The 24,101-nt window shown below is 42.3% G+C and overlaps 1 protein-coding gene across 1 annotated transcript in view; it reads right to left on the reverse strand.

Annotated features, from left to right (window-relative positions):
- LOC117054564 (metabotropic glutamate receptor 8) overlaps positions 1 to 23,613 on the reverse strand; it is a 248,197-nt gene extending 224,584 nt beyond the window's left edge. Inside the window, exons 1-4 of the mRNA XM_033163522.1 lie at positions 23,568 to 23,613; positions 23,161 to 23,296; positions 20,472 to 20,626; positions 17,507 to 17,644 (exon numbers count right to left, since the gene is read on the reverse strand). Coding sequence (XP_033019413.1) covers positions 17,507 to 17,644; positions 20,472 to 20,626; positions 23,161 to 23,296; positions 23,568 to 23,613 — 475 coding nt within the window. The remainder of the gene's footprint in view (positions 1 to 17,506; positions 17,645 to 20,471; positions 20,627 to 23,160; positions 23,297 to 23,567) is intronic.
- Positions 23,614 to 24,101: the final 488 nt, after the last annotated feature.

Below are 24,101 nucleotides of genomic sequence, written 5' to 3' on the forward strand. Positions count from 1 at the left end.
ATCACTACCCTAAGGAGTCTCAAAGCGGCTAACATTCTCCTTTCCCTTCCTCCCCCACAACAAACACTCTGTGAGGTGAGTGGGGCTGAGAAACTTCAAAGAAGTGTGACTAGCCCAAGGTCACCCAGCAGCTGCATGTGGAGGAGCGGAGACGCAAACCCGGTTCCCCAGATAACGAGTCTACCGCTCTTAAACACTACACCACACTGGCTCTAGTGAGAGCACCTTCAGCTTGAAAACCTGTTTCATCTTTGAAGGTTCCCCACCTCAAAGAGTAGGGAAGAAAGCATAAAAGCGTAACATTTTCACAGGACATTACAGCAGTAAGCTGCCTTAAACAATGATGTTGATAGTGATGCTGCAAAACCAGGGCTATAAGACTGGTTCAATACACACTCTGCAAAACAGGCCTCATTCTATCATCTGATTTACAAAAAAAGGGGGAAGGTCTAAAATAGGTTTTGCTCATATCAACCTGAATTTAGAGCATAATTTTGCTCACATCAAACCACGGATATGCTATGGATGTGCTGTAATATCCGTTTATTATTATCATCATCATCATAGGGGGAAAGCAAACAAGATTCTGAGGGTCACATAACCTCAGTGCTGAAAGAGGACAGTCAGGACAGCAATCAGCAGGCAAAATGACTCCCTGCTTAGCACTCAATCATTTCTAGGCCTCTAGTGCTTTGTCAACAACCTTTCAACATAACAATACATTCAATTTATGCGGTGCTTCACATTTTGAAATCAGTTAAGCACTATTAATTGGTCCAATCAATGAGGCCCAAGGGAGCAGCAAAAGGTGGCTTTTATGTGATTGACTCAGCCTGCATATGTTCTGCCACGACCAGCTGCTCAATATTTGGAGTCACACACATTTTGGGTGCAGGAAGGTGAAATCAGCCCCAATGCCCCTTCAGTTTGGGACTGGGTACATCCAGGGGGGTGGGAAGTCTTACTGTTTCTCAGATATTTAATGGGCAGACTCAGCTATGACATGAGCTTTATGTATGGGCATAATATCCCATCCAAGAGGCAAAAAAGGTAATTTATCCGATCCTTGAATATTTCCACCCTGTTCAGCTTCTTTCTTATTTTTAATTAAGGCTCTATAATTCTACTGCAAAAAAGCAGTTCGGTTAAGATTTGATTACAGCAACTATACATGCCCAGTGTGGTAGCTACAGAAACCTCAACAGATTGCATGAAGATTGGGCTACACTGAACTGAAGAGTTTTCTTCTTTCCCCCCTCAATGCTCCAGGACAATGCAAGTTTTCCAATGCAAAAGTGGCCTTGCTAACCACTTGACAAAAAGTGGCCCTATCAGCTAATGGAGTGTACAGCATAGCCAATAGGGGAGCCCTGCCCCACAAAAATCGACCACATGATGCAGTGCATGAACAGCATTTGAATGGCAATGCCCATCAACTTGCGGGGGGGGGGTGAGTCCAGCCCCCTCAAATATTTTATGGGGGAGGCTGAAGGGACTTAGCCCCCTAGAAGATGGCTCTTATGACAGTGTTGTGTATTAAATAAGATAGTCTGTCAGCCGGGTAAAGTAATGTTATTGGTCAATTTGAAGAGTACAATCACAATCCACAGCCTGATTGGGTCCCGCCGGAAAGTTTGAATATTATTGGTTCCCGCTAAAATGTATCTTTTCCCTCTGTCCCAATGTGTCTATAAATAGAGCTTGCCCTACCCCCTATTCCCCAGTCTTGTCTCATCCCTTATAATAAAGAGCTGTTCACTAAGAAGTGTTGCTGGACTTATTGCTACCAGAACCCACGACACAACAGACAGCCAATATGATTTCCTGCAGCAGTTGTGACCTTCAGTTTTGAGACCCTATTTTTATTTCTTGCATGCCCAGGAGATTACATTTGGAAGTGGCACCAAGCATTATATAAAAAAAAAAACCTTCTAATTGTTCAGATTGTTTTTATTCCTGTGTACTATATGACAGCTCATTTTGTGGGCACCTGGTTATCCCAAGTTATTTTAAATTGGAAGGTGTTTTTTTTTGTAACCTTATATTGTTTTTCAGTTGAAATAGATCTCACTAAAATATTTTTCAGACACTGCATTAGTTGATAATATTTTATCCCAGTTTTTTTTCATCATGTCTACAGTTGTTTGGGATTGATTTCTCTCTTTCTTCCTCTCTTCCTTCCTTTCATTCTTTTGCTTTCTTTCATCTCCTTTGTTTTGTAATGTATCGTACTGTATTTTGTATAGTCCAAGTTCCAAATACCAGAGCCACCGCCCCTCTTTCCACAGTGCTTGCTTTGTGAGGTATGATGTTGAAAATGACTTAGAATGTGATGCTAGAAGTGGTTCATTTGATGGGGCAAAGCTGCTGTGTTAGCTACCTGGTAGGCAGGTCATTGCTGCTAACCAGAATGGAGAGGAGGAGGAGCCAAACAGTTGATTCTGGGGATTGAACATTGTACCTTCTTAAGATGGAAGCCATATTCCCTGCTACTGAGCTATGCGCTCCTTCCAAACATCATTTCACAAACACACCCAAGCTCCAGCAGAAATACGACCGGATAATGAATGGGTATGCAAGTCTAACCTTTAGGGCCCTATCACATTCCAACAGCACAATCTCCATTTGTGTGCAAGCAGGACATTCCAACGAACTGCACATCTTTCCATTTTGCCTTCTTAGATTTTTGTAAGCGGTGAATTTTTTTGGAAATCTTAATATGCTCTCTCCTATCCCTTGGTGGTGAGGCTCATTGTTGTTGTTGTTGTTCAGTCGTTCAGTCGTGTCCGACTCTTTGTGACCCCATGGACCAGAGCACGCCAGGTACGCCTATCCTTCACTGCCTCTCGCAGTTTGGCCAACCTTTAGGGCCTTGTTGACCTCCCGGAAAAGCAAAAAATATGACCTGTTTCTGTTAGGCAAAGATCAGAAGACAACCTGGATGGTTGCCAGATTCTGTGTTCAGATCTGTAGCCACAGACCTTCCCCCGAGCCAAACTAGTCCGTTAAGAAAACCCCCAAACCCGGTTCCGCAGGCAACCCAGGGTCAGTTCTCTGTGGTAGATTATCCTAAAGTTTTAAGTGTCTAATGCTTATCGCATTTATAAATTTTAATTTTAACGTTGTACAATGTTTTAAATGTGTGTTTTTCTTCCGGGATTGTACCCCCAAATGTTTTTTATATGCCGGTCTCCGACCGTAATAAATTATCTATCTATCTATGCTCTCTCTCCCCCACCCTTCCCTCTAAACTTATATTATGGCAATTCCAGACATTACGGCTTTTGTGTTCTTCATCATCAACCTTTGACAACTTAAAGAACTCATGACCATGTCAGAAATCAAGGGCAAAACCAAAACAAATAATTGGAAAAGGAACCATCCTGGGGCATTGCTACGTCTTCAAAAGGAGGCTGGCATAATGCGGCTGTTGGTTGCTTCATGATGAGATATTATTGCCGTCGTCTTCTATTGGGGATGTGTTGCAATATTACACCTCACAAAAAACATTCTGCTATAGTAGCAGCTGCCAATCAGTATGCTTCACCACAGCCTTGTCACAGGTGCCTCAAAATGGAGGTTTATAGTTGCTCACTGAGCCATGGATCTTGCCTGTCGACCCTAGTCGACAGGAGAGAATGAACCATTAAATCGTCATATGTTGCATTTTATGTATACCATATGGACCTCCTTCAGCTAGATAGTTTCAATGTTTATAAATAATTGCTCTGAACAAAGGCACCCAAGGCTACAGAAAATGAAAAAAAAACCCAACAACATAAAATAATTCCGTTCCTCAAACACACATGCACAAACCCATGATGCACAGAATTGAAACCAATTCTATAGGTAAATAGCTGTGTATAATGGTCAAAACACTGATAGACATTTTAAATAAATTGCCCCCCACTGCATTTTTACCCAGATTCAGCATTAACAGAATTTGGTATGTCCAAAATTCACTTTAAGAACCATTAGTAATTCCCAGGACTCAGCTACACAACTGCAAATGAAAAGTTTTAAATGTGTTGTAAAGTGCAATATAAAAAATGTGGCACTAGATGGCGAAAGTGAGCTATGCAGAATTCAATGTATTTTTTCAAAACTCTTTTTTTTTAAACAAAAACATTCTCACAGCGTTTTTAATATGTGTGTGTAGATTCCACCCCAGTCTCATTTTAATCTGGGTTGGGGGTGGCCAGATCTAATGTGGCTGGAAGAAGCCATGGCTCAGGCAAAGGGCTGTAGATCCATAGTAGAGCACATGCCTTGTATGTAGAAAGTTCCTGGGCCAATCCCCAACAATCTCCAGGTTGAACTAAGAAAGACTCCTAACTGAAACTCTGGCATAACAATATGGAGCTTTTAATAGGCCGATGATCTGACTAAGTCTATGGCAGATTCCTATGTCCCTGTTCTGAAGCTTTACACATGGGAAGGCAAGTGTGTAGAGGACTCAAAAGCATAGATTTAGTCTCACTTATCTGGGTAGCGTCTACACAAGGCAATGTGGGATGTAATCCATTGGGAGCAGTCAACTACAACATTACCTGTTTTGCTAGAGAGGTCATGCAGGGGATGTTGGTCCAGTCAGCTGAACTTCCTGTTACACCTGGCTGGAGCATCCACCCTTGCATGTGACTGGTAGGTGGGCGTGACCTTTCCAGTCCTGGTAAAAGGCCAAGTCACGCAGCTACCTCCCTTTCTTCGATCTTCTTTTTCATCCTGCGAACCTCCTGATTCACCCGGACCGTACTGCTGGCTGCCAACCCGCAGTCTCCCCAGGTTATCTCCCATATGGGGTAAACCTGTTTGTACATGTTTGTAACTTTAAGCCTAAAGCCTGCCTTCAGGGATGGCACTGTGCTCTGCCTGATTGTGAGTAAAACTACTTTTTGTTACTTATGAATAAGACTGTGGTGTCTTTACAGTGGTACCTCGGGTTAAGAAATTAATTCGTTCTGGAGGTCTGTTTTTAACCTGAAACTGTTCTTAACCTGAGGTGCCACTTTCGCTAATGGGGCCCCCTGCTGCCACCGCCTGCACAATTTCTGTTCTCATCCTGAAGCCAAAGTTATTATTTCTGGATTAGTGGAGTCTGTAACCTGAAGCGTCTGTAACCTGAAGCGTCTGTAACATGAGGTACCACTGTATTCTTCTAGGAAAGATCAATGGGGTCTTACCAGGAATAATAGAACATACCTCAATCTGGGCAAGCCAGATTGAATTGTTTATTGTCTTAAGAGGCTCACACGAGTCTGCAGCCAGATTTCTGCTGCATAAGAAGGGGAATGCACTCTGCTGTATAAAGAAACTTGCTAGCGCGAATTAGGAAGGATATTAATAATCAATATATCCTCTCCTGCCACCCTCAACATTCCGACAGGCCCCTCTGTGGAGATGTTCACTGTAAATGCACACAAATAAAGTAACCCAGAGGAGTTGCACAGCTCTAAGGACTGTTTTACCTGGGTTCCCTCTTCAGGTGATAATGCTAAAGTACTTTAGGAGGATGTGATGAGGCTTCAGCTCCATAGTTATGTGGCAAATGCTCAGTGCCAGCATGTGATCCAGAAATAGTGTTGGACTTGAGCCTGAGCCATTCTTCTCAGTCATGAACCCACAAGGAGAAGAATATCCCTCAATGCTGGTTTTTCTATCTTCAAAATAGCCTACTTCACTGGACTATTGTGACTATGGCCACAGTGAGGCGGTTTGTAATCTATCTTGTATTCTAAAATGCAATGGAATTGGTAATTTTCCCATGCCATGAGGAAAATAGCAGTAAATGTCAAGACACTGCAACAGCATTTGGATCACACGTAATATTGATAAACAGCAGCGATATATAGAGATATAGACATGCACAAACACATACAACTGGAGAATAATAACAGAATCATAGAGCTGGAATGGACCACGAGGATAATCTAGTCCAACCCTCTGCAATGCAGGAATCTTTCGGCCAATGTGGGGCTCGAACCCTCAGTCCTGAGATTAAGAGTCTCATGATCTACAGACTGAGCTATCCCAAGCTTTGTATTTGTATACCATTTGACTGCAGTAAAACCTCTAAATGGTTTATAAGAAAATACAAAAATAAGATTGAAGGGCTCAAAGAATTCAGACTCCAATAGACCTTGTTTGGCCATTATTTTTTTCAGGAAAGTCCTCTAAAGCTATAGGCACAGTAAATTAGGTTGTGGTCTTCCCAGCTCCGGCCTTCTCAGACTAGGTTCTGACCTATTTTTCCTCCTATCTCTAGGAGGATGTGGCATCCATCCAGGTGATGCGGGTGGGGGGAAGCCTACTGAAAGCATCTCTAGCCAATTGTTTCCACGGCAACACAGTCAACTCTTTAGATATGTTAAAAAAAAAGTGCTCAACAAGCTGGCTAACAAAGAGACGGTCTTGACTTTTTCAGCAATTATTTTTACTACAAACTCCACTCCTGGAAATACAAAATCTACTGAAGGGGCCGCAAAGACATCATCCAAACCAATCCCCTTAATTCCGTAATGATAGATGATAGATAAATAGATGGATACATATATAGTTGAGAAACCCTGAATAAAGCCTTGTGTTCTTTAAGTTGAACAAGCAATTAAAAACCAGCAATGGGTTGGTCATCCATACAGTGAGGAAGTTTACCCTAAAGAGAACCACGCAACCTTGAATGAACAAGTGGAAGCTGTAATGAATCAGATCTAAGTTAGGGGATGTTCAGAAACCCACGGTGTTTTAGGAGTTAATGGGCTCTCCAGTTTGAGTGGCAGATACCCCTTGGGAGGCGGGACATTCTGCTCTCTAAAAGGAGGGAGGAGCCATTAGTGTGGGAGAGTGGTGACTGGAAGAAGGAGGGTGTGGGGCCAGGTTAGGTTTAGTTTAGGTTAGGTTAGGTTAGGATCGTTGAAGATGTGTATATGTTGCTGAAAGAAAGAGTTTACACTGTTATGAAACTAAGCTTATGAACCATCACTGAAACCGTAATATAAATAAAGACCTCTTATTGTTGAGCTAAGAAAATATCGTCATTCATTTGGTCCAGCGAGTTATATAGGCTCTTGAGGAGGTGAACTCAGGGAAAGGACAAAACTAAACTGAAAGGGGATAGTTTGTGTCTTGGAGTTCCCTCAGGAGTGGCTAGCGGGTGGAAACCCTGGTATTGCCACAGAGTTGCTAAGAGGGCTTAGCTAACTGATATAGTGAGGGATCTAATGAAAGAGAGACCCCGAACTGTAGGCAAAGGAGAGGTTAACCCCTGAAGCCCAGAGCAGAAGATATAACCGGCCACGGCCGCTGGACAGGAAAACTCCCGTTACTAAGAAATTCCCAGATTATTAATCAAAGGGAAGTGAAACAACAGATGGACCTCAGAGGGACAGGTGGGGTGCATTGTAGTTTGACCCAGAACACCTGATTAAAAATTCACTTAGTAACGAGGGAAGAGTCTGAAGTGGAGGTTTGTCGCAGAAGCCTATTGAAACATGATTTATTCACATTTATATTGTACAGGTATATGAAAAAATGAGTGAGCCCCTTTCATATTGTGAAACAACAGCAGTTTGAGGGCAAGGATCATATGGGTTTTTAACTATCTGGACTTGGAAACAACAACTGCAGTAGCAAAACTCTACTAGCACCACTGACAAAGAAAGCACACATTTTTCATGCAGTGAACTAAATTGCTTTTTTGCTCTACACAAAACATCTGAGGTTCAAACAGCAGCAATTCTTGTTTCAGTGGCAGGATACATCTATTATACAGGTGTACCAAATATTGCCCCCTCCCCCCCAAAAAAATATGATTTTGTTTACCTCCCGGGATTATCTCATCACTGAAAAAAAAAGTGACTATTGTAGGGAATACATAAACCAATCTGTCTAATAACCATTAATGTTCTCCCCTGCCTTGACTAATATTGAAGTGGGAAATGTCACATCTATCAAGCATTAATGTTTAGGGTACTGAATCGAACAAGATATCTTGAAACAGGCTGCAGTCCTGTGCAGAGTTATTTAGAAGCAACTGCTTGTGGCTCAGTAGAAGTTATCAAATACAAAGTTGCAGCCACAGAACAACTATATATTTTGTAAAGTTACTTGTTCTCTATCCATTTGGACACCTCTTAAAATATCATAACCACCTTTGTGTACATAATTGTTCCCAATATCAAATAGCAGGTTTTCATCTATGTTTGGTTATGATTGAAAATCATTTGAATCATGATAGAGGGTTGAACCTTTCGAAACTGTTCTGATCTTAATCAGATCTTAGGGAGAAGGTTTTGGTCTATGTTTAAGACACAATTTTGAACAAAGATAGTGGACTGACCATTCAAAACTCCAATAGTGTTAACCACTTGTTTCAAACTGCACTGGTTTCTTTTCTTTTTCTTGTTTTCCTAGCATTCCTGAGCAGGAGGCTACTAATATTTTATAAGGGGGGGGGGGTTAAAAACAAGTATTGCTTGTACCAGGTATACTTATACATATATAACCATTCAGTAGGTGATTCATTATCCTAAGCATAGTTCTTCTCACCAGAGCCCCAGTTCTCACTGTGATGCTAACACCTTTGTCTCACCTGAACCACTTAAGATTGTAGGTGAGAATTCACATGACTGACTGGTCTTCCAAACAAGAACTTCAATCTGCACAGAATCTGGATGCCAGCGTGCATCTAGTTTTTTCTGTTGATGCAGTCGAGAACAGGATAGGTTTTTTGCTGCTGCTGCATCTCTCAGTTGACTCATGTTAAGCTTGTAGTCTACTAAGACTCCTAGATCCTTTTCAAGTGTACTACTGGCAATCCAGGTGTCCCCTGTTCTTCCTGCCTAAGTGCAGAACCTTATATTTGTCCCTATGAAATTAATTTGTTAATTTTGGCCCAGTTTCTTCAATCTGTTGAGGTTCTCTTGAATCCAAATTCTGTCTTCTGCAGCATTAGGTACCCCTCTCAGTTTGATGTCATCTGAACATTTGATGAGCATCCCCTCAATTCCTTTATCCGAGTCATTTATAAAAAAAAACATCAAATAACAAGGGTCCCAAGACAGAACCTTGCAGCACCCCACTTGTCACTTTTTTCCAGGATGACGAGGAACCATTACTGAGCACTCTTTGGGTTGGGTCAATCAATCAGCTACAAATCCAGCTAACAGTTCCCTCATCCAGCCCATATTTTACCAACTTCTTCTACAAGAATATCATGAAGGACTTTGGTCAAAATCCTTACGGAAACCAAGATACGCTACATCCACAACATTCCCCTGATCTACCAAGCTTGTAACTCTATAAAAAAAAAAGAGACAAGATTCATTAGGCATGATTTATTTTTGAGAAGCCCATGCTGGGTCTTAGTAATCACAGTATCCTTTTCTAAGTTCCTACAGACCCACTGTTTAATTATCTGTTCTAGGATCTTTCCTGGTATTGACATTGTTGTTTGGCATTAATATATACAGATATAATATATAGTACATAGCAGCCCCCTCAACTTGGTACTCTCCAGGTGTTTGGGACTCCCACCATGCCTTACCTTTGGCCATGCTTGAAAGGGATGATAGTTATAGTCCAAGGCACTTGAGAGGGCACCATGTTGGGGAAGGTTGGTATATAAGATATGATAGACTTTAATCAACACTTCCTCTTTGGGCCCTAGATAACTTTCACTTTTCACTCAATAAATGTCACTGCTGCAATTTACAGTGCTGCCTTCTTTGTCCCATGGTTGTGCTAGGACATGGGTCAGTTTCCTGTTGCTTAGAGAATGCCCGATCCTTATCCATTCCACAGGCTAAAAAAGGGGAAATATCTCAAGTTGTAAGGATATTGAGACCTAAACTTAAGGCTTTACAAACTCAGTATCCTTCCTACTGTCTTTTGGGAACTCAGCCAGCATGTAATCAGCTGTACTGAGATATCTGCAGCATTTCCTTTTGTCAATTTTTAAAATAAATCTATAGCATAATTAAATCAGCAGACACATCCCTAGCAAAATGTAAATATATTAAGGACAGCCATGTTTTATTAAGGTCAGACAAAATGATCTGCAATGAAACTCAAATCATCGTTCCTTGTTGTTATTTTTTTGTCATTTTCTTGCCCTTAAATCAGCTTATTTGGGGGACACACTGACACCTTGCAAATCATATACAAATTTATAAAGTGGAGACTATAAAGTGGAAGCTGCTGGGATATATCTCTCATATTTATTGCATAATTGAATCTGTAACTTAAATGTGATGCGAGTAAAACTAGCTTTCTTTATAATAATGAAGCGGAACTGAAGAGACAAATCTGCCGTTTTCCTAGGGCATATCATCCATACAGACAGCAGTGACAAATCCGACTATATACATCATGGGTTTTTCAGAACATTTGACAAAAGTTAATTAATTAGTTTTATTCATAACTAATCAGTGATGTCACTGGAACCAAGTTTGTTTTATTAAGTCCCATGTACATATGAATAGGTTATATAGTGCATTCTGATGATTCTGGCTCCATACACATAGCTCAAAAAATATGGTTAAGGAAGCGTAAGTATAATATGGCGTGATGTCTGAGTTAATGATGTGTGAACTCCCTCCAATGAAATCTAATTTAGGCCACTAATGAAGAGCTTCCTCTGTAAATTATCAAAGTAAAGGTAGCTTTTTTCTTTTTCTTTTCTTTTTGGAAAAAAAATTCTCAGTTGGCTTCCATGATTTGGGGGCCTGTTCATGCCCTTACTGTTGGTTGGCTTTGAGGCATGATGGCAATGCCAACAGGTCCAGTGGCAACCGGGGGGGGAGCCTCTCCCCAAAATTTTTGAATGACTACCATCTTAGCCAGAGGTGGAAAGTGACAGACCCATTTTAGCATTTCCAAATGATTAGGAAGGTTGGTTTAATAGGGCCTAATGCATATGAGTTGGAACTGATCGTCAAAGAATTGATGCTTTTGAATTGTGGTGCTGGAGGAGACTCTTGAGAGTCCCATGGACTGCAGAAAGATCACACTTATCCATCCTTAAAGAAATCAGCCCTGAGTGCTCACTGGAAGGGCAGATCCTGAAGTAGAGGCTCCAGTACTTTGGCCACCTCATGAGAAGAGAAGACTCCATGGAAAAGACCCTGATGTTGGGAAAGATGAGGGCACAAGGAGAAGGGGGTGACAGAGGATGAGATGGTTGGACCAGTGTTCTCAAAGCAACTGGCATGAGTTTTGCCAAACTGCGGGAAGGCAGTGGAGGATAGGGGTGCCTGGTGTGGTCTGGTCCATGGGGTCACGAAGAGTCGGACACGATCTGAACAACAAAAAGTACACTTTGTTTATAACCCAAACCTGTGGCAAACTTGTCAGGGACTGGCTGGATGAGGAAGGATGGTAGAAGCCTCATGCCCAAGAGCCCCAGGGAGGGCAGAGAAGATGATGACTTAGATCCTGGATCCTGCTGCTGGGACACTGAAGAGCAGTCTGCGGAAGTGACGAGGTGAGAAGTACCAGAAGCAAGGCGTTTGAGCAATCAAGAGGGTCAGGAGAAGGAGGGTCTTCCAGGAGAGGGTTAGAGACTGAGAATCCCAGTGTGGGTGCAGACTCAGACAGAAAGGAGTCACAGTCTGGCCCTGCTACCAGCAGGAGCACAGTCCCAGTGCTGCTGGCTCACCACCCCCTCTGACACCCCACCTCAAAGACATTGCTGAGCAATGGACCAGACGACCCAGAGGAAGAGCTCATCCCCTGGATGCAGACTTTGTCTGCTTGGGAGGGATCAAGAATGAAGGCTAAGGGAAGAGGACAGAGCTAGTGGTCAGTTTCAGCATGCCTCAGATGGATTAGGACAAAGCAGAAGACTCGGCTGTGTTGTTATTTTCTGTTAATAAAGAGCTAATTGCATTCCATGCCTCCTGTGTGTGTGGTTGATCTGGCTCACTTGACAGCTCCTTGACACCTGCGCTTGAGGTGTTGTATTTTCATACTGTGCTTGACAGACTACTGTCCCCAACCTTCGCAACCAAGCACAAAGACCCTAAGCATAGAAAACGTGCTTGCCAGGAAGAAGACTTGGCTCCTGGCCTGGGAGCAGCATTCAGTATCTGAACCTGGAACACTATTCAAGACACAGGTTTCCCACCTCAGTATAATTAGACTTTACTCACAGTGCTCCAAACAACTTCAGAAGTAAGTGTCTCCTGCTTTTGTAAGTGAGCGTATAGATCTGGGGTTGGTAGGATACAGGCTGCAGCTTCTGTCAGAGTAAGTGTATTACTGTTTAAGCTGGGAAGATAAACTGCCTTCCTAACACCCATGAACTGGGGCATGACTCATCACATGGCGGTGGGGGGAAGCTACAAATCTAAAAGTGATGCATTTGCTAACAGAATCAGAGGCTGAGATTCCCTGCGGTGGAATACAAATAGAACAAATACAACACAGTAATTGAATGTTTTGCTTTTTTCTCATGCATTTTTCTCATTAGAAGAAGCAAACTGAAAAAAGAAGATGGGCGACATGGAAGTTGTGTTTCATCTTAGCTTGAATGTTTACTTCATAGGAACCAAGTATGCTTCCCCAAAACAGAATTGTGGGGTTTTCTCACCAAGATGGGAAACAGAGGGCCTTCTCGGTAGTGGCGCCCACCCTGTGAAACACCCTCCCATCAGAGGTCAAGGAGATGAGTAACTATATAAGCTTTAGAAGACATCTGAAAGCAGCCCTGTATAGGGAATCTTTTTTAATGTTTAATGTTTTATTATATGTTGGAAGTTGCCCAGGGTGGTGGGGCAACCCAGTCAGATGGACAGGGTATAAATTATTATTATTATTATTATTATTATTATTATTATTATTATTCAAAAAAGCTTTGCAAGCATCGGTGACTTACATGTGAACATTTGCCTCCAAAGTGGTAGGTAGAACAGGAAGCAGAGTGTGGACCAACAGGCGATTAGCCCTGCTAAGGCTTACAGTTTCCAACTTTATTTAAATTTATTTATTTAAATAAATACTTATTATATATATATATATATATATATATATAAAAACCCAAGCCATCTTTAGGGTGGATACTCATATGGTCCTGTCTCCATTGGATAAGTTGTTGTTGTTTGGGGGAGGGGGGTGAATGAGTAGAAATTAAAAATAGGATGATCTAGTTACATTTATATATCACTACCTTCTAAAAATTCAGTACCATTGCTAATTCCTTTGGCACAACCCCATGGCATCCCCTATGCATTATATTAGTAGCAGCAGCAGCAGCAGCAGCAGCGGCTGTATTAATGGCTCTCTTGGCACACAAGGAGTCTCCAAGCGACTCACCAAATTTAAAAACATAAAGCATGTCATAAAATAAAAAAGAACAATGTATTATAATAAAACCCACATTATATCCTATAAAACAAGTAGCAGCAAAAAGCTCCAGCAGCAAAATGTACCATCAACAGACAGCAAAATCATAACGAAGGTATGGGGGAAGTCCTTACTTCCTTTCTCTGCCACAACACCATCATTTAAGCAACTATTCCAGTGTGAAATTAAATGCAGAAGAGACCATACAATCACATAAGTCATTTTATAATGATAAGAGTGCTAGAGTTTTAACATGAGACCTGAACAGGGCTTATTACTTGTGATTTGGGTACTATGCCTCTGCTAATGCATATCTGCTGCCTGCCTTGTACACCAGTGTGGTGTAGTGGTTAAGAGTGGTAGACTCGTAATCTGGGGAACCGGGTTCGTGTCTCCACTCCTCCACATGCAGCTGCTGGGTGACCTTGGGCTAGTCACACTTCTCGGAAGTCTCTCAGCCCCACTCACTTCACAGAGTGTTTGTTGTGGGGGAGGAAGGGAAAGGAGAATGTTAGCCGCTTTGAGACTCCTTCGGGTAGTGAAAAGCGGGATATCAAATCCAAACTCTTCTTCTTCTTGTGTCGCCAATGGAAACACCAGTTTCTCCCCCTAATGCTGCCATGCTGCAGGCCTGCCTGCCCACCCCCACCCCCACCCTCTTGGACTTGAGTGTCTGCAACTTGCAAACCAGACAAGATCTGGATGCCTTGGGGGGGGGGATTACGACCTAAACTATCACACTGTAAATGGATATGACTCTTTTTCTGCTATTGCCTCCTGAGATATGATCTCTGTGGCCTAAAAGGCAGGGGTAAGTGTTCTAGACCCCCCTCACATATTACTTAAGGAAATGCTTTGATGGCAGTGGGTTGATTTAATGTTACATCCAGCAGTGTGGACCTTCTTGCTTTAGCTGAGTTTATCAAACACAAGTTATAAATATTCTGAGATAATGCCAAGATAAGAGTGAGGCAGAGAAGATTAATTCAATCCATTACTGCCCTGAAACCCTTCAATGTCCAATATAGCAAAAGCTGAGATAGCTAAACAGAGAAAACACAAAGAACATCTCCATTCAGTTACTGCTGGTAGTTAGAAATCATTTGCAGCCTTCAGTCCAGTTTGCCTCTTTGCATGTAGAGAATGACGTTCCACGCAGAGCAAATTTGTACATACTGTATCTCAGAAAGTGTGGGATTCATCCACATAATCTATCCACACAAGATGGATCTCATAAGTGTTGTGTATGGGGACGCGGGTGGTGCTGTGGTCTAAACCACTGAGCCTCTTGTGCTTGCCGATTGGAAAGTCTGCAGTGAGCTCCCGTTGCTTTGTCCCAGCTCCTGCCAACCTAGCAGTTCGAAAGCACACCAGTGCAAGTAGATAAATTGGTATCACTGTGGCGGGAAGGTAAATGGCGTTTCCATGCACTCTGGTTTTCACCATGTGCCAGAAGTGGTTTAGTCATGCTGGCCACATGACCCGGAAAGCTGTCTGTAGACAAATGCCGGCTCCCTTGGCCTGAAAGTAAGATGAGTGCTGCAAACCCAGTCGCCTTTGACTGGACTTAACCGTCCAGGGGTCCTTTACCTTTTTTCTTTTTTATATATAGGTACCTACCATACCTTGCACTCTATGCGTTTCATACATCCATACCATGGAGTCACTCCACATGCTGAAAAATCTTCCTTACATTCTTGTAAGGAATATGCTCCTTACAAGACGTCTCTAGTTCCCCCAGCAACAGCAAGGATATAGTCTCCCAGCATTCACTGCCACTTATCATAAGTAGGAGCAGCTAAGTGGTGCTTTCACCTGTTCCTACATGCATTGCTTTGTGGTGTGGTACCAGGAGTACTAGTTTTCCCTACGTGGAAAAAATACATTCTGACTCTTAGAACACTGCATCAACTTCTTCAGGGACAAGAGGGATACAAAGTTTAAGGTCTCAAAACAGCCTGTAGACTAACTTTCATAATGTTGTATCCACAGTAAAGGACCAAGAGGGCGATATTTTCAACTTGGGTGATTTCCCCATGGTTTTCCTGAGGATTCAGGCTGCCTGAGGGAATTTTATCTGAGTGCCACTGAAGACGGCTTATGCAATGTGGACAGAGAGAGGAAGGAGACGTCTCTGGAATACAGGGCCATCTCTACATGTCTAACAATATTCAGGGGGGAAGCTGAATACCAACCAGAAAGCTTTTTAGCTGTAATCTAAAGTGGTTGAAACCACACAATCAAATTTGACCAGGATGATGGTTAACCAACTTAGAGCAAGATTCGAAATAAATGATATATCCAGTTGGTGCCCTTGCATGAGCTCAAGGGCTTTCGATCCAGGGGAAATTCTTTATTTCATTTCTATCTGATTTATGACCCTGCTATAAAGGTTCAAAAGCGTGGGTATATACTGATATGTTAATATGAATGGATTCAAAGTAAGAAAACTATTTTTAAAACCATGTTTTATGATACTCTCATCGAAGCTTATTCCAGTGTTAGGAACCATTTGCAGGTGACTGGTCAATGCACAGATAGTTCGTTCTAATTCTTAAACCTCAAAATTATTTTTTCCTAAGAGGGGAACCCAAAACAGATAATTGAACTAAGCAGTTCCTAACCATCAAATATAGATTTTATATCTATTATAAAGTCTCTCAGTGAAACAAATATTATGGCTTGCTCAAGACCTGCACAAATTAGGCAAATCTGAACTTGCTCTACATGGCCCATGGAATCTCTTCTCCATCTCTATTTTTAACACTGCAGTTAGTCATTATAGGCATTTAAAGGCTGATTAGGTTTGCAGAATAGTTAAAACAAAATGCTAACCATACAGAAAGATAAAGCGGCTTCCCTCTCAGTAAAAGGATATGCATGAAGGAATAATTTTAATTAACATTTTGGGTGATGTTTCAATGAGAGCATCTCTGTGCTCAAAAATCTAAACCAAAGTGTAAAATAAGTCATTCGGGTCAGCGTTAGGTGAGTAACTCAGACTTGATCTTAATGGAATTGAACCCTCTGTACCACCTACACAATCTGGTTCAAATTTCTCACAAAAGGAAATAATACATTACGCTTGAGACAATGAAGTGTGACTGATATGCATACAACTGATTAGCTAGATGCATACCAATATTTAGCTTAATCCTCGAACATACATAATTCTAAATGAAAACATGCATTCTAGTTAGCTCTTCTACTAGTCTCTCACTTTACATCTTCCGCTGAAAATATGTATAGTTCTCCAGTATTTTATCTACTGAAGATGTACTCCAACACATTACTAAGATTCGCAAGTGATTGAGTTTTTATCGATTAGCCACATACTTCTTAAGCTATTAATCAATAAATTGACAATATAAATATGCATATTACCATTTATCACTTAGTTCTAGAAGGTCAAAGCATCTTCAATATTTTCTATTTCACTCCATATCATAGCGACGAAACAAAATAACTTCAGCACTATCAATAATTAAACTTGGAAACCCATTAATCATCAAAAAACCTTGATTGATTAAACTTCCAGTTAAAGCAATTCAATCTCACATATGAATCCTGCACATCAGTACATTCCATATATATATAAATCCTAGACGCAAAATTTTATTTGTATTGACAGATATTTCACTGCAGAATTTCCCAAAAGGAAATGCCCAGAAAGAAAAGTGGTGATATACCTTTGGCCATAGGTTGTACTTAATCATCACAGGAAAAAGAATTGACTGAAATGTTAGTAAAATATTTCACTCACATATTTTGGTTGACCACAATCACATCCAATCCACCTACCTTATATAACTAATTAGGAAAAAATATAACCAGCTACAGGAAACAGTTTAGGATTGAGCTCTACTGGAAATGAGCTCCAAGATAGGGTTACATGATGAAATCAGTCACAAATTGCTTCTATAAATCAAATCAAATCAAATATCTTTATTATAGTCAAAGACCAGAAAACAGATAATGACAGTCAATCTAATCAAATTAGCAGTCAATGGATCTTTAAAAAAATCTTACCAATATATGAGTGAGATTGCATGATTCAGGTTAAGAATAGGTGTGTTCTGACCTGGGGAACTATTCAACTTCTCAACAAATTTCAATTTCTTAACAAAGTCCTCTCAAGAGAGGCAGGAAGGACTATTCATAAAGTTACCTGTACATTTCTTTATATTGCTGTTCCTCTTTCCATGGGAACCCAACTTGCATCCAAAGTTTTCTTCCCAGAATTCTGCAAACCACACATTCCTTCTGTTATTTGCTAGAGTTCGGCTCCTAAAATATCTATCGAAACCTATGAAGAAAAACACACCACACACAAACAAAACAGGCATTAAAATTACATCTTTCTATGCAAAGTAAAATGCTTGCTTTGAATTGTATAGAAACACACATTTGTATATCACATAAAATATTCTAATAAAAACCTAAATCATTTTTTTTAAAAAAAACAACTATTGTACACCAGGCAAAGAAAATCCTATACAGTGGTACCTTAGTTCTCAAATGCTTTGGTTCTCAAACACTGAAAACCCGGAAGTAAGTGTTCCGGTTTCCGAATGTTTTTCAGAAAGCCGAACAATGCGGTTGACAGCTATTGTTTCTGGGGCACCTGCACCAATCAGAAGCTGCACCTTGGTTTTCAAACATTTCGGAAGCCAAATGGACTTCCAGAACGGATTGAGTTTTGCACTTTTGTTTTTACTATTTATTTTGCCTTTTTGTTTTTGAGGCTCTTTCAGTTAATTTGTTTTTGTGACTGTGTGGAACCCAGTTCAGCTACTGATTGATTGACTGATTGTGTGACTGCAGAAATAGATAAAAAAAAAAACCCATCCAAACAATGACTATCATCAGTGCAGGTAAGAAAAAAAATTAATTTTATTTTTTATCATCTACAATACTGTCTTATTTATTTTAAAACATCAGCATCCCTGATCTGGGGAACATTTATAAGTTGTTCTGCCTTAATGCCTTTCAGGAAGGGTTACCAACCAAATTAACAAATGCCCCTTTTTGGACAAGGTCCTTAAGAGGGTGGTGGCTGTTGACTTCCATGCATTCTCAGAGAATACATGTTACCTAGATCTATTTAAATCTAGCTTCAGGCTTGGTTTTTGCATTGCACCTGATGGATGATCTCTGTTGCATGTAGAGGTCCCCAAGGTCACCCCTCAAATAACTCACACCACACACAGGAATTTAAGTTTAAGGTTATTGGCATAATTTTGGCCACAACTTTTTTATTAAATTACAAAATGTGAGTGGTTGCTTAGGCATTGGTTCGACTATCTGTCCCCTCCTGGGGACAGGCTGACATCTGCCCACTTAGCTGAAGTCAGCAAAGGGAAAACACATTGGGGAGAGAATGGGGTCAGGGGGACCGGAACCCTCGCCTCTCCCCTAATGTTCCCAGGGGCTCTTGTGTGGCCCTAGCCCCTGACCAGGAGAACAGACAAAAGCATGGTGAGCCCCTGGATTCCTTTAACGGAATTCCCCGCGCAGCAGCAGCATTGGAGGGGCAGGCACAGCCAACCACTTCCCCTCCACCAACCAATTTAATAACCAATGCCTAACCACAAACCTTACAAGTTGTGACTAATTGCTACGCAGTAGGCGAAAACCAAATGGCATCAGCCAATCAGCCAGATGGAAAAATTCCTACCAGGCCCCTGCCCCAAAGCAGACGATCCCATGACAGGCATAGCAAGGTCAACACACAAGCCTAATTAATGGGGGGCAGGTGATCCGGTACACGCAGCAAAGAGGGGCTGACGCTGCGAGCACAAAGAATATATAACCCCTGAACTGTCTATCAAAATTTGCTGCATACAAATCTCCCCAACGACCCAAGAGACCCTATCGCCTGTCCTGGCTATCTATCTGAGTCCCGCCCAGCGACAGAGGGGTGTCTGCTAGGCCCCAAACGCAGGCACGTGCTCTCCATGAAGGAGAACACGCTTTGGAAGAGAACTGGGGGAGTGCAACCCTCATTGGCTTTTCATACCCTCCCACCCATGATGTCCTGCTGGACTGACTTTGGGAGTTGGGGACATGGGAGTATGGTAGCTTCATACCTACCTCCAAGGCCAGTTCCATAAAAAGCATTAGGGGAGTTCTGCTCAACCTATGGTAGTTCCGCTGGGCAGGTCAACGGGGGTTTGGAGCATGGTGTTACTGATGTGCTGATGACTCTATTTCTCCCGATCATTGTAATCAGGTGAGGGGATACAGATGCTGGAAGCAGTAATAGACTGGAGCCAATAAACTGGCTGGATTGGTGGGAACCACAGTTCACCAACATCTAGGGAGCCACATATTAGCCACTCCTGATGTACACTGACTAACAGGGGCACTGCAAGGTCTCACCAGAGACCCTTTCCACCACATGCAACACAAACCCTTTTCTTAACTAGATGTGCCCAAGATTAAACATGGGACCTTTTACAACAAAAGCATTTATTCTGTGACAGCACTTTGATCTGTCCCCATATGAAATCCATTTGAAGAGCTTCAGTCCATGTGGCTCCCCTACGGAAAATGTCTACTCTAAAAGTATTAAAAGACACGTTCTTTGCAACTCTTGCTTTTAGATAGGTTACAGGACTTCTGCCCATTATAGCACCGTTTTAGAATCTGCAAGTAAACAGGATGATATGGTCTGCTTCCCGGGCATAAGCAACAGGCTCATCAGATAACACAAGGAAATTGGCCTGGAGGGTTTTGAAAAAGCACAAAAAGAGTTACATTGCAAGAAGGCAATGTGAATGGTCACATACAGCCTATGGGAAACAAAATTTACAAATACAGCTAGTTGTAGAATGAAATTTCTTTGTATTTTGCATAGGTTCAGTCAACATAAATTGGAAGTGCAATGTAATCTACATTGACTGATCCACACTACTGGTCTGAAAAACTATTTGGCTCAGTAATTATACATAAGGGAACCAAGGGATAATGCCGCTGAAGGAAAAAGAGTGCACAAATAAGTAAAAGTCTCTCTCAGCCCTACCATCAGTATACCATAATGGGGTTTTAACTCCCTGCTGCACTGAGCTCAAGGGGATCTCAACATTGTCTTTTAAGGACTCCATGGACCAGAGTTGATGGGATTGTCTTACCATCGATGGAAGCTCTTTTGGGCAAAATGGTGACTGCGCCTTCTGCAATCTCCTCTTGCTGGTAAACAGGTGAAATCTTAGACCCCCAACTGTCTGAGCCTATCCAAAGAAAATGTCCAGTTTGATTGGTTTTCTTTGCTGCTTCTAATATTCTCCTGCAAGTAAGTAAACAAAACATTCTTTTAAAATTGGCACTGAAAATGGTTACACATAAGGCAATTGCAAAAGTGGTTGCTTTTATCCTGTTCACCAAGCATTCTTTCTGATAGAACCAAGTATTCCCCCTGAAAAGCAGGGATCGGTGCCAGCGCTTTAATCCTGTACATGGTAAAATTTGCCTTTAACCTTGCTTTCATGCTTCTTCAAAGTTCTTTTCTTTTTTTCATTTTCACAACACCAGGTTACTGGAGGTGCCAAGTTCAGATCAGAGACAAAACTCTTAAGGCTCATATAAGCCCACTTTAAATGAGAGGCGAGTTTTCAAAATCCCCAAATGCTTCTCTGGCTTGGATAAAAATCTGAGCCACAGAAGAATTCCTCGCTTCCACCCTGTTTACTCCTGCTAACACTTACTGTCACCCCAAAGCAATCCCTGCCAGTTCCTTACCTCCAAAACTTGTTCATCCGTTTGCTTTACTCACTTGTCAAGCAATGGTGGAGCAACAGTGCTAGGAGAAGAAGTAGCAGCAGTGGGTAGGGGAGACAATGTTGCTCCTGAAATTTGGTGGGGATGTGTTTTCTTCCACCCCTTCTGAGTGCAAAAGCCATGAGATCACTGCTGCTCCAATAAGGAGGTGGGGAGGGAGTTGGTCACATGCCCACAATTGGCCAATAGAATCATGTTTGGGAATGAGTAGTGAAGGAAGTGCCTCCCCCAGACCTTACTCCAGGCTTCCTCAAACTCAGCCCTCCAGATGTTCTGGGACTACAATTCCCATCATCAAGGACCACTGGTCCTGTTAACTATGGATGATGGGAGTTGTAGTCCCAAAACATCTGGAGGGCCGGGTTTGCCTATGCTTGCCTTGCTCTCTTCAGAGTTGAAGTGCCCCTCTCCCTTTATGCAGGTTGAGATATAGGCTAGCTGCTAGTTTCACAGGGCTGAGTAAGAAATTTTGGGTGGCCACTCAACTTTAAAATCTCTCCTTTTTTAACCTACTCCACCCTGTTAGGAATATTTAATTGGCACTTAGAGAGAGGCGTGACTTTGCTTGCCAATTTGGCATTGAGTTTGGGCAGGTGAGGAAGCAGGAGGAGAAAAAACTCTAGGTTGACTCTAGGCAATATTGGGTTAGGGTGGCGCTGTGGTCCAAACCACTGAGCCTCTTGGTCTTGCCGATCAGAAGGTTGGCAGTTCGAATCCCCACAACAAAGTGAGCTCTCGTTGCTCTGTCCCAGCTCCTGGCAACCTAGCAGTTTGAAAGCATGCCAGTGCGTGTAGATAAATAGGTACTGCTGCAGAGGGGAAGGTAAACGGCATTTTTATGTGCTCTGGTTTCCGTCACGGTGTCCCGTTGCGCAAGAAGCGGTTTAGTCATGCTGGCCATATGACCCAGAAAGCTGTCTGTGGACAAACGCTGGCTTCTTCGCCCTGAAAGTGAAATGAGCTCCACACCCCATAGTCACCTTTGACTGGACTTATCTGCCCAGGGGTCATTTACCTTTTTTTTTTTAATTGGGTTGGGGCACCCTTCAACTATCTGTTGGTGCATTATGCCTGAAGAACTTAGGGCACCCTGTGAAACATGGCGTGCACATTTGGGTGTACACTAAAGAACAAGGCCTGGGTATGCATGTGGGGACCATATGAAGGTATATCTGACAATGAAGGTGTCTTTCTTTCTGGATCCTTAGCTGTGGAGCCACATCTTAAGGCTGTGGCACATGCCATGTATCTGGTATGTATGGAAGAGAGTGATTCCCCTATAAAAGTCTGACGAAGTTCTCACCGGTCTGCCCATTGAAATGCAATTTGTTTGACTGGATCAATTTGACTTGCAGGCAGGGCCGGTGCTAGGGTTTTTAGCGCCCTAGGCGAGATCACCTTCTGGCGCCCCCCCAGCCAATCCCTAGCATCAGCCCTGCAGAGAAGCTGCTCCCCCCTCCCCTGCCACTCTGCCGTTGCCGGAGAGGGCTGAGAAGCCCGATTTTGGGCTGTTCCCCCCTCCCTGCCACTCTGCTGCTGGCAGAGGGGGGCAGAGAAGCCCGATTTTGGGCTGCTCCCCCTCCCCCGCCACTCTGCCGCTGGCAGAGCGGCACTGGACGGGGGGCAGGCTGGCCAGCACCCCCTCCATTTTGGCACCCTAGGCAACTGCCTAGTTCGCCTAAATGGACACACTGGCCCTGCTTGCAGCCGCCCCCCCCCCCCCATTTCATGATATTTAAATCAATAAAACCCATGCCATCTCTAAGGTGCTGCTGGACAATTTTTATTTATTTATTCGACTAATTCTATATGTTAGGAACTACCAATTTGTCATTCTTGTCAACCTGAAGTTGTTGGTAACGCAGGGGTCCTCTATAAAATTGCAACACCCCTCTCCCCACAGATCTGAAGATTGCAAGCATATCTGTCTTGATGTCAAGCCTAAAGCCATTTAAGGTAAGCAGCATGTGCGACTAAAAATATGACTTTCAGTAGCAAGTTGCCCATCCTGTGCAAGACAGAAATAGAGAAAGAAGTAAGCACCTGATATCATCCTCATTTGCAAACATGATCACTGCACGAGCATTTGGGGTCTCCATCAAGCGCTTGATGATCTTGTCAAATTCTCCTGGTCTAGGTTCACGGGGGATTTTTAGAGACTGAGCAATGCAGACACCACCTAGGCAGGGGGGGGAGATAAGAAAAAGCAAGCTGATTGGTGACAAGCTCGAAAATATTGTTAGCATATAATCACCATATTCAATGCACAACCGAATCAGCATAGTGGTTTCATAGGAAACTGCCAAGCTGAACTCACTTTGGATGTGCAATCTTGCAGTTCCGGTACGCCCACTGCCATCCAACAAAACTGTAGATGGCTGCCAAACGCTCCAAATCCATTCTCCCTCCCCGCCTTTTGTCACAGACTCCCATTAATGATAGAAAAATACAATTTAGCGGGTTCCGCATCTCCCCTTGAACACTGTGACTAAGCATGACGGTAAGAATGCAGTTCACTGGAAATATTGTGGTGAAAGTGTATTCTTCTCCTGGGAACCACAGCCGTATCTATTCCAGTTGCTAACCACAGCAGTTTAATTAAGTTGCCTTCGTTATTTAAACGTCTGATTAAAGCAGTGTTGGGTCATCAATAAAACTCCCATGTTACTCACAAGTGAACCAGCAGAAGCCCAATGAGCAGAAGTATATTGTATGCACACACACGTTTTCTTACAAAATCTGGTTGTGCCTATTAGGAAGGCCGTATGCCCTCTATCGAATGTAATATTTAGGGAGAATTGAATGCCACTGAACTTATTGAAAAGGTGGTACTTAAAGAACATGCCTTGTGAAGTTGTGGCAAGCTTGTCTTCTTTCTTTCTTTCTTTCTTTCTTTCTTTCTTTCTTTCTTTCTTTCTTTCTTTCTTTCTTTCTTTCTTTCTTTCTTTCTTTCTTTTTTCCAGCCCTGAAATGGGCAGGATGCA

Source organism: Lacerta agilis, chromosome 10 (genome assembly GCF_009819535.1).
Source record: "Lacerta agilis isolate rLacAgi1 chromosome 10, rLacAgi1.pri, whole genome shotgun sequence".
In the NCBI taxonomy this organism is placed as follows: domain Eukaryota; kingdom Metazoa; phylum Chordata; class Lepidosauria; order Squamata; family Lacertidae; genus Lacerta; species Lacerta agilis.